The sequence below is a fragment of the Anomaloglossus baeobatrachus genome, chromosome 1 (assembly GCF_048569485.1).
Source record: "Anomaloglossus baeobatrachus isolate aAnoBae1 chromosome 1, aAnoBae1.hap1, whole genome shotgun sequence".
NCBI lineage: Eukaryota > Metazoa > Chordata > Amphibia > Anura > Aromobatidae > Anomaloglossus > Anomaloglossus baeobatrachus.
This window is the reverse complement of record NC_134353.1, coordinates 127,584,727-127,600,103: the sequence shown is the minus strand read 5'-3', so window position 1 is coordinate 127,600,103 and position 15,377 is coordinate 127,584,727. Positions and strand designations below refer to the sequence as shown.

The following is a 15,377-nucleotide window of genomic DNA, read 5'->3' as shown; positions in this document are numbered from 1 at the left end:
GTTCGCCGTGACCTGGCAGTGGGCTTAATACAATCTGATCAGAATGGTAACAAAGAACCTCATGTTCTATTTAATTTTTTGCCTAGCGGCTTTAGATCATTGTATTTTTGTGATGTGCGATCCATGTCTTTTTCTTCATAGTGTATTATATAAAGGTTTATTTGTGCCCCTTGAAAAACAATAATAATTCCAAAAAAGTTGGGACGTTGTTTAAAATGTAAATAAAACCTACATATTGTGCTCAACATTGATGGCGCCTTTCATGTGTAAGATACCGGCTGCTATGCGAACTAAGGTAACCCCATACCATCAGAGATGCCGGATGTTGAGGTGTGCACTGATAACAAGCTGGATGGTCCCTCAACTCTTTAGGTAACAGTACACGGTGTCTGAGGTTTCCATAAAGAACTTCACATTTTGATCAGACAACAGAACAGTTCTCCATTTCAGCTTCAGTCCATCTGAAATAAGCTTTGGCCCAGAGAAGACATCGGCATTTCTGGATTGTGCTGATATTTTGTTCTTCTTTTCTTAACAAGCTTTACCTTACCATTGTGGCGAACTGTGTTCAAGGCAAATGATTTCTGGAAGTATTCCTGAGCCCAAACAGTGATTTACACAGCTGAATCATTCCTGTTTTTAATGCACTTCTGCCTGAAGCCATGTAGATCATGGCCATCAAATATTGACAGTCGGCCTTGTCCCTTGTGTACATGGATTTCTCCAGAATCTCTGAATCTTTTGATTATATTATGTACTCGCTGTAGTACATGGCGTTACCTAGGATAAGAACTGTCTCTCTGTCTCTCTCCCAGTCTCCCTCTCTGTATCTCTCTATCTGTCTGTGTCTGTCTGTCTGTCTCTTTACCTGTCTCTCTATATTTTTCCCTGTCTGTCTCTAGCTCTTTCCCTCTCTGACTCTGTCTGTCTGTCTCTTTCCCTATCTGTCAATGTCTGTCTCTTTCCCTGTCTGTCTCTTTCCCTGTCTTTCCCTGTCTGTCACTTTGTCTGTCTGTCTATTTCTGTGTCTCTCTTTCAATGTCTGTCTCGCTTTCCCTTTCCCTGTCTGTCTGTCTTTTTGTCTGTCTGTATCTTTTTTCTCTGTCTGTCTTGTTCCCTGTCTGTCTGTTTTGGTATCTGTCCCTGTCTGTCTCTGTCCCTGTCTGTCTCTGTCTGTCTCTGCCCCTGTCTGTCTCTGCCCCTGTCTGTCTCTCTCTGTCTCACTCTGTTGGTTTGTCTGTCTCTTTCCAAGTCTGCCTCTGTCTGTCTCTTTCCCTGTCTGGCGCTGTCTGTCTCTGACTCTTTCCCTGTCTGCCTCTGTCTGTCTCTGACTCTTTCCCTGTCTGCCTCTGTCTGTTGGTCTGTCTCTGCCCACGTCTTTCTGTCTCTTTCTCTCTATCCATCTCTCCCTGTCTCTCCACTAACATCATATTACCTCACACATAATCTTCTTATACTAAGAATGTCCGTTGTTGCCGATAGCTGCCAACAGCTCCTATTAATAACCTGTAACTCACAGCTCCATTGACTTTAATAAAAGCAGGTTTTTGGTGAATAACTTTGGTGAGCACGGGGTTACATTTTTCCTTCAAAAGATAGTCTATGACGTTCCCTGAGTCAAATGCGTTGTCTGTGCAAAATTTCATGAATATAAATGCGACGGAGCGGATTCCTTTAGCGGACATACACACATATATAAAGCTGTGTGTGTGTGTGTGTGTGTGTATATTTGAATATCCCACCATCTAAGTATCAAATATTTGCAAATTTAAGTGGAGAAACAATTCTCTAAATTTGCTTCTGAGAGGCTCTGCCTCCCTAACCTGCTCCTTTTCATACTGTTCTACCATGAATACCTAAGGTCCTGCAATGCCATGAACATGAGGTAAGAGACATAGTCAATCAGGAGAACTATACTACATTTCTAATTGGTGGTATTTGCTAATATTCCTAATAGTTCTTAATACTACACCTACTACATATTGGGATAGGATCTTGGAGATGGGAATACCCGTTTAATAATGGCCAGCAACTATCACTTACTTTAACGCAAGGGACTGTGGTTTTTTATGATCTTTAGAGCTGTGAGACTCCCAGCGATTATTCATTTATCTGCCTGAATCACACATAGAATGAATCAGAGCCCAGCTTCATGATTGCAGCTAAATAGATTTTTCACTGAAATGCTACGGGGTCAGAGAAAACATAGTTTGAAAAGCCAACCGGGGACTATAGGGACCTTACAAGTCCAGTGCAGCCAATATGTCTCTCCCATGTGTGTACATATGGAGAATACAGTTAATCACTGGAACAGGGAGAAGCACCAAGGACCACACCAAATTAGTTGGGTCTTTCCTTATAGTCCCGAGCTGACTGTTGAAGGAATATTTTCTCTGTAACCCTCCAGTAGGTCAGAGAAAATATACCTGGCTGCTATAGCGCAGACTGGCTCTGATTCAGGCTGCCTGTGGTTTGGGCAGCATGAATCTAGTGACAGTTCCAGAACTGGCATATTCCCACCTAGATAAAGCTAAACATGCACCTCTAGGCAACATGTATCCTCAATTAATTAGGGTGTCACTTGTCATGTAGGTACCAAAAATGCTCTCTACACTAGTGGTCTCAAGCCTTTGGATTTTCAGCAGGGAGCCTGCAGTCAGTGCATGTTATGAGTTGTAGTTTCACAATTTCTTAAGGTTGGAGACAACATTTTAGTTGTGGACTGCTGCCACTGAACTCATCCACATACCCAGATTAGCCAAAATCAATACCCAGAAGGAACTGGTAACCCATTTACTTTATTGCATTTTACACATAATTAAAGAAACACCACATTATCACATGTACAAAACGTTTGGAGGCAAAATAGATCTTTATTTTCAATTACTCAATAAAAAAAAATTGTAAAAATAGATGTGATCCACTCATTTCTAGCCAGTAATGCCACAATTGCTGCCACAACTGTTTAGATTCCACTAAAATCTCCTTTAATCACAGGACAAAGCACCTTTTTCCCCTGAAACTGCACTGATCATAAAACTCACATTATCATTATGGTCCTCTTACAAAAATCATTATAAAGTACATTAGTACTGTTCACAATATAGTAATAAAACACACTCCGTATAAAACATCAGTAAACTAAATAGTCATTCACATTTTGACAATGAAGGTCTGAGGTACTTTGGAGAACACATGAAGCACCACTGACGCTGACCGATCCACGATGGACAGATTTCACATAAAAAGCCGCTCAGAATCCTAAAGGAGAAAATGTATGGAAATTATCTATAGGGCAATACAGATCCACAAAGAGTCAAATGATGACCTATAGCTTATCCTTAAGTGAGAAGACAGACTTCATAGATTCTAGCTAAATATTTCCTATATACATATACAGTTAAAACCAGAAGTTTACATACACTATCTAAAAAGACCCATCTGCAGGTTTTTCTCACTATCTGACATGAGAGCAGAATAAGCCTTGCCTGTTTTAGGTCAATTAGGAACAAAAATTATTTATATTTGACAAATGCCAGAATAATGAGCGAGAGAGAGAATGTTTTAAGGCATTGTATTATTTTCTGCAAAGTCAAAAGTTTACATACACTAAGAGTACTATGGCTTTAAACAATATAGGACAGCCCATATGATGATGTCATGTCTTTGGAAGTGTCTGATAGGTTAATTGGCAATATCTGAGTTAATTAGAGACACACCTGTGGATGTATTTCAACGCACATCTGAAACACACTGCCTCGTTGTGTAGCCTCTTTGTGTAGCACAATGGGAAAGTCAAAATAAATCAGCCAAGATCTTAAGAAGAAAATTGTGACTTGCACAAGTCTGGTTCATCCTTTTTATTATTATTATTATTTATTTATAGAGCACCATTGATTCCATGGTGCTGTACATGAGAAGGGGGTTACATACAAAATACATATACAAGTTACAGTAGACAGACTAGTACAGAGGGAAGAGGGCCCTGCCCTTGCAGGCTTACATTCTATAGGATTATGGGGAGGAGACAGTAGGTGGGGTGTAGGTGGGGCGGCAGCTCCGCACGGTGGTGGGGCGGCAGCTCCGCACGGTGGTGGGGCGGCAGCTCCGCACGGTGGTGGGGCGGCAGCTCCGCACGGTGGTGGGGCAGTGAGGTCATTCAAGGTTATAGGCATTTCTGAACAGATGAGTCTTTAGGTTCCGTTTGAAGTTTGCAAGTGTAGTAGATAATCTGACGTGTTGAGGCAGTGAGTTCCAGAAAACTGGGGATGTTCGGGAGAAGTCTTGGAGGCGGTTGCATGAGGAGCGAATGAGAGAGGAGGATAGAAGGAGATCTTGGGAGGACCGGAGATTACGTTTTGGAGTGTAGCGAGAGATTAGTTCAGAGATATATGGAGGAGACAATTTGTGGATGGCTTTGTAAGTCAGTATTAGTAGTTTGAGTCCTTGGGTGCAATTTCCAGATACCTGAAAAGTATCTGTACAAAGAATTATACGAAAGAAAAAACGTATTCAGCTCACCCCAATGACTGCGATCCAGGACTTTACAGGGTGCACGCAGTCCACTGGACAGGCAGGTCCAGAATGTGAAATCAGGAGAAAGAGGGAGGATGGATCCAACACCAATTTCAATGTAATAAAATCCAAAAACTTTATTGGGTGATTTAAAAATTATATTACAAAAAGTTCCATAATGAACGCCAAAGCATGGGTGCTTGACACGTTTCGGACTAGATAAATAAAAAAAATTCTGATTAAACTTTATGATTGACTGTTTTTATTTATCTAATCCGAAACACGTCAAGCACCCATGCTTTGGCGTTCATCATGGAACTTTTTGTAATATAGTTTTTAAATGACCCAATAAAGTTTTTGGATTTTATTACATTGGAATTGGTGCTGGATCCATCCTCCCTCTTTTCTCCTGATTTCACAAAGTATTATGCGCAAGTACAAACAAGATAGGAATGTCCAGCCATCATACCGCTCAGGAAGGAGACGGGTTCTGTGTACCAGAGATGAACGTGCTTTGGTCAGACATGTCCATATCAACCCAAGAACAAAACCAAAGATCTTGTGAAGATGCTGGCGGAAGCTGGTAAGATCATATCATTATCCACAGTGAAACGAGTACTGTATCAACATGAGCTGAAAGACAACTCTGCCAGGAAAAAGCCAATACTCCAAAAGAAACATAAAAAAGCCAGACTGATGATTGGAAATGCACACAGGAACATAAACCTTCATTTTTAGAAACATGTCCTGTGGTCTGATGAAACTAAAATTGACCTGTTTGGCCATAATGACTATTGTTACATTTGGAGGAAAAAGGGAGAAGCTTTGAAGCCTAAGAACACCATCCCAACTGTGAAACACAGGGTGGCAGTATCATGTTGTGGGGTTGTTTTGCTGCAGGAGGGACTGGTGCACTTTACAAAATATATGGCATCATGAGGAAAAAAGATTATGTGGCAATACTGAAGCAACATCTAAAGACATCAGCCAGGAACTTAAAGCTTGGGCGTAAATGGGTCTTCCAAATGGACAATGACCCGAAGCATACTGCCAAACTGGTTACAAAGTGGCTCAAGGATAACAAAGTCAAAGTTTTGGAGTGGATATCATACAGCCCTGATCTCAATCCAATTGAAAAAATAAAATTATGTACAAAGCTGAAAACGTTGGTGCGAGCAAGGCGACCTACAAGCATGGCTCAGTTACACCAGTTCTGTCAGGAGGAATGGGCCCAAATTCTTACCAAATATTGTGAGAAGTTTGTTGAAGGATATCCAAAACATTTCACCCAAGTCATACAGTGTAAGAGCAATGGTATAAAATACTAATTAAATGCATGTAAACTTTTAACTTTGCAGAAAGTAATAAAAATACCTTGAAACATTCTCTCTCTCTCATTATTCTGGCATTTGGCAAATATAAATAATTTTGGTTCCTAATTGACCTAAGACGGGAAAGACATGATTTCATGTCAGATAGTGAGAAAAACAGGCAGATGTTTTTTTTAGATAATGGATGAAAACCTCTGGTTTCAACTGTACACACACAAACATATACTAATATATATATATATATATATATATATATATATATATATATATATAGCTACAAATAAATAGAATGTACACTTTTAGCTTTTCAGTTGTTTATTGGGTTTTCAGCTGCATCCTAGTTCCTTCAGCTCCTTCATATTGATGATGCTGGGTCTTTATGTAGATAACATTGACAGTTGAAGGTCCAGACTATCATTTAACTTACTTGGGGTTCCACTTCTTCGTGGGGAAGGGCTACGGCTTCTAGATGCCTTAGAAGAAAAAAAAAATATTAAATACTTGTTTACAAAATATTCTACACGTCTTTAAAATATACTTTTGAACAGTTAATAGTCCATTAAAAAATAGACAATGGTGCACCTTAAAGGGATGCTGCAGTGGTGAGTGATCAAGCCGGTGATCCAGAGGTGATATCTGGACCGCGGCATGTGCAAAAAAAGATAGATTCCTCAGCCCAGAACTGGACTATACATACGGAGCATGGCCAGTCCAATCCTATGCTATGCTTACAAGAATAGCATAAGGGACATTGTCCACAACATAGAAAGTAATAGGGACTCGCTTAGGTGGTGTTCACATTTCTAGTAATCATCCGTTAGAACGCATCCTGCAAAGATCCATTGGGGAAAAAAAGTTGTGTAAACACAACTTTTGTCAATTTTTAAATAACGGATGCCTACTGAATCTGCTTTTTTAACAAGGGAGTCTATAGGGAACGGGCCTGTTAACAGATTGCAATTTAGTCATCTGTTATTCTTGCATTTGTAACGGATCTGTTTTTTCCTACAGGATCTGGTTCAAATGGAAGATAAATAGCAATCCATTAACGGATCCGTCCTCTATAGACTCCCATGTTAATAAAAAGTTAAAAATGGACCCTGCAGATATCATTTTGACATCTCTGCAGGGTTCGTTCTAACGGATGATTACAGAACATATGAACTCAGCCTTAGCTTGATTTCAACATGTGGCTGTATGGCCCGGGAAAAAAAACAGCAAACTGGTCATTTTGCAAAATGCTCAGGAGGTTTATAAACTGCTTTTCCTAAAGGTACATTTAGATGAGCTGATCTCAAGTTGATCGGCTCTTGTGTACTGAACTGGTTGAACAGGAAGACGAGTACTGATAGGAGCTGTTCTCACAATCGTTCTGTGTCCATACAGCATCACAACATTGATGTCTCACCGGCTGTGTACATTAGGCTACATACTGCCATTAATAATGCTATAACGAATAAGTGTTGGGTAGGTGATCGCCGACATGTTAAAACAGGCCGATAATTGGCAACGAGGGTTCCTATGAACGCTTGTTCACCCATTCCATCTTGTCTAAATGCAGATAAAGGGACTGTCAGCACAGTATGACTGTTCACACCAAGTACAGACGCTCGGTGCTTCATGGCAGTGATATAGAAGGGTTAAATGGTTTCTCTATTTCTTTATTAAAGATATTTTATTTCATTAGTAAGTAGTTCATAGTCAGAGCCTTCGGAATAAGAGACAAGATCAAGGATTATTATTGTTTCTAAATGTTCTTCTTATCTTCTTCTTATCTCATATGCATGACTCTACATTTCTGTTTTGCTGAAACTTAAAGGTCATATGAGCAACTTGTAAATTTCCAGCTAGAAGCTTTATTTGCAATATCACATTGATCTGTAAATGGTATAAATAAACTGTACGTTAAATAAACAGAAGAATTGATCATGCTCACATGAATGATGCAGGTCTTTTTCTCCGAGCGCTCGCTCTTGATTAGGTCTGAAGAGGCCTAATTGAGAAGACCTCACTGGTGATCCCATAAGCTGACTTGTGACAAAACAGAACAGCTACAACAGTTTTTGGCGCCCAACGTGGGGCCGTGGCCAACCAGCCTATTCGGAAGAAGTTTTGGGGACTCTTGAGACAGTGAAATTTCAGCTGCAGCAAGGTGAGAAGCTTTATTCTTACACTTTATTTCACTCTCTCTGATTTCCCGAATATTCTGGGTAAGGCTGTACACACGGTTCAAGAACTCTGGCATCACCAGTGAGTATTGTTTTTTCATGCATGTCTGAATGAGAGTTGAAATATAGAGTAATAAGATAATCTGTTGTCCGTCCATTAACTGATTGCATAGAGTGCATAGCACGGAATTTGGGACAGTCTCTGTATAATTGCATTTGCTGTGTTGCTGTGTTTTGTGTTTTGCTTTGGCCATCTTTGCATCTTTGATGGGCAATACACTGGTCTAGGGATATGTGTTCATAAGTGGTTCCATACTAATGCCTAGATAAAGTAGGCAGGCAATAGGTTGTTGTATATTGATGAGAAGCCTCTGAATAACAAAGTGACAAGTAATTGAGATAAGAGACTTGGTGAAATAATATGTATGTATAAGTCTAATGGTTATAGGTCATACTGTGGACTGTGAAAAGATGTTCCGGTTATGAAATGTCACAGGGCATAGCCATATAGAGTATTTGAGTGGATACCTGACATATGTATTTTTTTCCCATCAGTGTCAAGAGCGGTTTAGATAATTTTATTTGCATGTGAGGTTAACTGATCCTTGGAAGGTGTATTGTTACATATGCTTCTGGAATCAATGAATGAGTAGGACAAGTGGTCCTGGGATCTGTCCTTATAGTGAGATATTGTGTGTTTCTTCCCCTCCAAATGGGGATGAAGGTTTTATAGCAAAGTAGAATATTAGTGCTGTGAAGGTATATAAGTAGTCTCAATTTTCTGCTAGGATTGTGTATTATACCAGTGGGTATTAGGGATGTTTTGGGAAAACTGAATCTGGATCTGGACAAAGAATTCTTTTTGAGATAACACTCTTGCTAAACAAACTGTGCGCTGACATTCTTTTAGGAGGGGTCAAGTGAACAGCTGCGCGATTTTCTGCCCTTTGTGAGAAGTCAGCTCTGTTAATTGTATTGGTTTAACTCTACTTTACGTTCGTTGCTGGAATACTCTGTAAAGGACCAGCATGAAGTACCCAACTGCACATCAGGTTTGAAGAAGTGGGTTAGAGAGCCGTGTGGCCTTCCCACTTACATGGAGGTGGTCTAGCAGGTGAGAGGACTATCACACCTGGTCCTTCCTGCTTTAGTCATCTGGTCTATTGGGTGAGAGAGGTTTTTAACCCTTCCCAATACGCCCTACAAGTGTAGCAGGTGAGAGTGAATGCTGATTGAGCCTTCTTGCTACCACTTGAGAGCCCATTCTGACTTGCCAGGAGACGTGTGGCCTGTTAACAAGGTTCAGGGACACTGAGAGGGCATTTGCAGAAAGGTGGGCTGTGTGGGAATAAGTTGAAGCCATGGGCAACTTGTTCAGTGTGCAGTGTGGGGCTCCAGCAGGATCCAAAACAGCCAAACAGATAGTGCAAGAAAGGAAAGTCAAGGAAGCAGTGAAAAATGTCAGACCAATACTCAGAAAGGCAGACATGCCAGAGTGTGGGTGTTTGGATGTTGAGAAATGGCACAGATTCAGGGAAGAGGTGCAGCATTGTGGATGTAAAGAAATAACAGTGGGATGTATTATTATATTATTGTTATGTAAAGTGTATTATAAATGTTTTAATGCACCAAGAGCAAAAACTGTGACTGCTACCGCCCCCCCTTCACATAAGCAGAAACCCAGACCAGATGAATGGACTTGTAAACATTGTAGTCAGAAGAACCCAGACTGGAGAAGTACTTGTGCTACGTGTAGTGTTACTCGCCCTAAGCAGATTGCACTAACTCCTGTTCGAACCAGATCACATGTGATGACAGAGGACGCTGACACTGAGACAGAGGTAGTGAAGGAATTGAGTTTTGGGGAGGAAGCTGGACATTACTCTGACGGTGAGGAAAGAAAACAGTTATCTGACCCTGAAGACCAACCTTTCCCTCTTTCCCTGACTGACGTAATACAGCAGGAAGGGGAGAGTATAGAGACGTACTTTTGGAGGTTACAGCTGAAGTGGGCAGACGTGGGGTACAAAGTCAGAACCTCCCTTAATGACAAAATACTGATGAGTATATTCATTAACGGTATGAATAAGGTTTTACGAAAAGCAGTACAGACAGCCAGACCTGAGTGGAGAAATATCGACCCAACAGACCTTCTGCAAGTAGCTAAGGGGGTTGAACTGACAAAATGCAAGCGACCAGTTATGTATGCTAGAGCACAAGGAAGACAGTGGAAGCAGAAAGGGAGGGCACCAGGTGACCTAGCGACCGTACAGTGCTGGAATTGTGGACAGAATGGACATTACGCCAGACAGTGCAAAAACCCCAAATAGGAGAGGGAGCAGACTGACTCTCCTCCTTCCTTCCCTCCTCCTTTGCCTCTGGCCTAGGAAACTGGTGACCACGAAGGGACTGGAGGGATTGGTGTTTGAAATTCCCTTGATAAAACAGTATCCCTTAAGCCCAGCCAAATCAATGGCCCTGACCAGAGAATATGTGCAAGCAGGGGCTCTAGTACAAAGGTCCTCCCCCCTGTAACACTCCCTTGTATCCAATCAAGAAAAAAAGGGCCCAAAGGTTCCCCTGACACGTACAGAATGGTGCATGATCTGAGAGCTGTCAATGCTGTCACTGAGAGTGTAACACCAATTGTTCCAAACCCACATACCTTACTGTCACAAATCCCAGGGACCTCCAAATGTTTTACAGTAATTGATTTGGAAAATGCATTTTTCTCTGTGCCGCTACACCCTGACTGTCAGTATCTTTTTGCCTTCACACATGAGGGGAAACAGTACATGTGGACAGTCCTCCCGCAAGGAGGAATGAATTCACCTACCATTTATTCTACAGCTATGGCAGGAATTCTGGAGCAGTGGCAACCGCCTCATCCACAGGTTACGCTATTGCAGTACGTGGATGACCTTTTGCTCTGCTGTCCAGACCAGACGTCCTGCAAGGAAGCCACAATTTCTTTGCTGTGTTTTCTGGCAGAGAATGGTTGCAAAGTTTCACGTGAAAAATTACAGTACTGTAAGCAAAAGGTAACATTTTTGGGTCACTGTATCTCTGAAGGTACGAGACACCTGACTGAGGAGAGAAAACAAGCAGTCCAAAATCTCTCCTTACCCAGGTCCCACCGGCAACTGCGCACCTTTTTGGGCTTAGTGTCATACTGCAGGCCTTGGATAAGGTCTGCCTCGCAAATGATGCAACCCCTCTATGATTGTCTGTCATCTGACCCCTTTGACCTCACTCAGGAAGCTATTGACTCCTTTCATTCCCTTAAACTACTCATTGTATCGGCCCCGGCCCTGGGTATTCCAAATTACGATCAACCATTTTTCTTGTTTTGCACAGAACAGGGAGGGCATGCGACAGCCGTCCTCACACAGCAACATGGTGACAAACAAAGACCAATAGCTTACTACTCAGCGCGATTGGACCCAGTTGTCAGAGGGTCACCCACATGTGTCCGTGCTGTAGCGGCTGCTGCAGTACTGCTAGGGAAAGCTTGCTAGATCACATTGACATTTCCCTTAACAATTTACTCCCCGCATGACATCCATGCTATACTTGTGCAAGTCCAACCGAAACACCTGTCTATGGCCAGACAGCTCAGACTTGAATGTGCCCTTCTGATTCCTGAGTATGTCACCCTCAAGAGGTGCAATGTTCTGAATCCAGCCACCCTTTTGCCAGTAGATTCAGAAAAGGGGGAATTGGTGACAAGTGAGGATGAATACTTTGACATGACGCACGAGCATGGCTGCATAGAGCTGATGAGTCAGGAGACTGCAGGTTTTCCACATGTCTATGATACACCTATTACTAATGCAGATTTTGAGTTTTTTGTAGATGGCTCCAGATACCACCTGGATGGGAGATTCTACACTGGATATGCAGTAGTATCCTCGCATGAGGTAATCCGAGCTGAACCACTCCCGCCGCACATGTCCGCGCAGGAGGCGGAGCTAACAGCGCTCATTGAGGCGTGTAGAGCGGGATCAGGTAGGAAAATTAATGTTTATTCAGACTCAAATTATGGATTTGGGATCTGTCATGATTTTGGCCCTATCTGGAGAAGTAGAGCTTTTCTTACGTCAGCTGGTAAGCCTATTAAAAATGCAGAATTGGTAAAACGGTTAATGGAGGCACTAATGTTACCAGTCCAGGTTGGCATCATTAAGGTGAAAGCACACACAAAAGGTGACTCACTGGAGGTAGCGGGCAATAGAAGGGCGGATGCAGCTGCGAAAGCAGCGGCAAAGAGGCCTAGGGATCAGAGGATAGTGGCAGGGAGCCAGCAAGTCCCAGCCACAGTAAGTCTGGATGTCCTGAAATCCCTCCAGCATCAGGCTGCCCAAACAGAGAAGGAACACTGGGGAAAATGGGAGCTGGGCTGAACTCAAATGGAGTATGGGAAAGTAAGGATAGGTTGTGTTTACCAAGGTCCCTGTTCCCTATGATGGCACAAACAACACATGGCCCCACTCACGCCTCAAAAAGTCACATGTGTAACCAGGTGAATGCCTTCTGGATCGCTCCTGGCTTCAGTTACGTAGCCTCCAAACATGTACAATCCTGCATTATCTGCGCACAACACAACCCAGGTAAAACAGTAAAGTCCCTAAGAAAGCAACACCCAGACCGCTCTACCGTGTCAACGACTGCAAATAGACTACATACAACTACCCAAGGTAGGAGTGTATGAATACGTCCTGGTATGTGTAGATCTCTTCTCAGGATGGGTTGAGGCCTATCCAGTAAAATGTGCAAATGCTAAAACAACTGCAGAAAAACTGATGAAGGAACTAGTCTGTCGGTATGGCATCCCAGAAGCCATAGAAAGTGACAGGGGTACACACTTCACTGGAGAAATAATGAGGGACATTATGCAGGCCCTGGGAATAGAGCAGGCATTCCATACCCCTTATCATCCACAGAGCAGTGGAAAAGTAGAGAGATTAAACGGGACACTTAAACTAAAAATTCAAAAGGCCATGGCAGACACAGGAAAGAATTGGGTAGAGTGCGTATCCCTGGCACTCTTTTCAGTCAGACACACTCCATATAGAAAGACAGGCTTGTCTCCTTTTGAAGTCCTTTTTGGTAGTGCCCCAAAAACAGGTCTCTACTTTCCACAAGTGTTACAGATGCAACACGGCACTATGACAGCCTACGTCCAGGCCTTACAGGAAAGACTTAATGTGGTGCATAAACATGTCTTTTCATCCATTCCAGATCCCAATGCAAGTGCAGCTGTGCATCAGCTGAATCCAGGTGATTGGGTGGTCGTGCGCAGACACGTGAGAAGGAGCCTAGATCCACGCTTTGATGGCCCATTCCAAGTCCAGCTGACCACATCCACCTCAGTGAAACTTGAGGGAAAGCCCACCTGGATCCACGCCAGTCACTGTAAAAAGGTCACTCCACCGGCAGAATGACAGTCTTGCTAATTATCCTGCTAGGTGTAGCAGGGTTGCTGCGCCAAACAAAGACACTGAGTGAACTTTTAACTACGGACTGGGATAATAAACTCATTCGCCACCATATTTCTCTTACTGAGGACATGGAAGGAGAAAAGCCAAAAGACTGTTGGATCTGCACACACAGTCCTATTTCTTCAAAGACTATGCCTTATTTAGCCTTACCTCTGGAACCACAGGAGGTGTTGATATCAGACTGTATGTACAATGAAACCTGGACTCTATCGATATTCTGGTGAAAAGATGTATTTGCCACCTTGACTATAGCTGGAAAGGTCACTAATCCCTGGTTCCAGCTAAATATCACACAGCCTAGGGGACAGTCGTGGTGGATGGAATACAATCCGGACATTGAGGGTGTAGTTACCAAAGTAAAGACTAAGATCCCTCATTCAGGCCCCATTACCTACGATGGATTATGGTTCAGTCTTCAATATAATGATGTTGCTATCTGTGGAAAAGACAATGATTGTTTCCGTGTGTTTGTGTCTATGTGTGTATCTACATACATAGTCACCAGTTTTTGTCTGTTCTCCTATTATACGTATATATGTATATATATGGATGATTCCAGCAAAGACTCCTGGTGGGGAAATACATTTTCTTTTATATTTTTTTTTTTTGGACATTTTTCTTGGACATTTTCTTTTATGAATCCAGCTAATTGGTTTAAGGGCATAGCAGGTTGGATTTCTGGCATTATACAAACCTGTATGCAAATATTGTTATTCTGTCTATTGCTTTATATAGCTGTAAAAGCATTGATATATGCGTTAGCTAAACTATTGAATAATGTATGTTCTAAGAGTTTCAGTATTGAACCCTCTGTAGTTTACTACGGACCCCAAATGGCCTCTGCTGACCGGGAGTAGGTGTCCACACTGAGGGTGGATGGGTGAAGTCTTAGGAAGACCCCTCATGGGTACTAGGCCCATGAGCCAGCATCTCCTGTTTGGACGCCTACTGACCCTGTAGTGAAGGTTATACCATTTACAAAAGGAGGAAATTGATATAGAAGGGTTAAATGGTTTCTCTATTTCTTTATTAAAGATATTTTATTTCATTAGTAAGTAGTTCATAGTCAGAGCCTTCGGAATAAGAGACAAGATCAAGGATTATTATTGTTTCTAAATGTTCTTCTTATCTTCTTCTTATCTCATATGCATGACTCTACATTTCTGTTTTGCTGAAACTTAAAGGTCATATGAGCAACTTGTAAATTTCCAGCTAGAAGCTTTATTTGCAATATCACATTGATCTGTAAATGGTATAAATAAACTGTACGTTAAATAAACAGAAGAATTGATCATGCTCACATGAATGATGCAGGTCTTTTTCTCCGAGCGCTCGCTCTTGATTAGGTCTGAAGAGGCCTAATTGAGAAGACCTCACTGGTGATCCCATAAGCTGACTTGTGACAAAACAGAACAGCTACAACAGCAGGGATAATCATTTATATACACCTTCTTACCTGCTTGTTTTCCATCTATCTCTGCCCTTCTCCAGCTCTATGAAGCTAGAGCAGTCAATCAAAGAAGACGGGGGGATGCACCTAAATGCTTGGCACCGCCATGATGCACAGAGCACCTGGTCTTGGTTTGAACAGTCATTACTGTGCTGACAGTCAATTCAAGGTATGTAGGTCTACCAGGCAGTAACAGATATTTTTAACAATGCTTTCAGTCTACAAAGAGTGATGAGAACAATGTAATAACTCTGAGGGTTCACAAACAATATTGTATGACTCGGATGAGTGCAATGCAAGAAAAAAAAAGGGATAACACTTTTTAGCTGAGCAGAAATCGTAGAAAGCTGCAAGTGGACACGTAAATCGGACGAGACTCAACTATTCAAGTCCATCAGTGAGAGAAAAAAAA

General features: G+C 42.0%; 1 protein-coding gene across 3 annotated transcripts in view; it reads right to left on the bottom strand.

The window, feature by feature from the left end:
- Positions 1-2,853: 2,853 nt before the first annotated feature.
- SPATA18 (spermatogenesis associated 18) overlaps positions 2,854-15,377 on the bottom strand; it is an 88,853-nt gene continuing 76,329 nt past the window's right edge. For 2 of the 3 annotated variants that reach the window (XM_075334143.1, XM_075334156.1), the window contains exon 12: positions 6,163-6,319. In XM_075334143.1, coding sequence (XP_075190258.1) covers positions 6,224-6,319 — 96 coding nt within the window. In that variant the 3' untranslated portion in view covers positions 6,163-6,223. Of the gene's footprint in view, positions 3,262-6,162; positions 6,320-15,377 lie in introns of those variants that run through there. The other variant, XM_075334149.1, reaches the window with a different exon arrangement.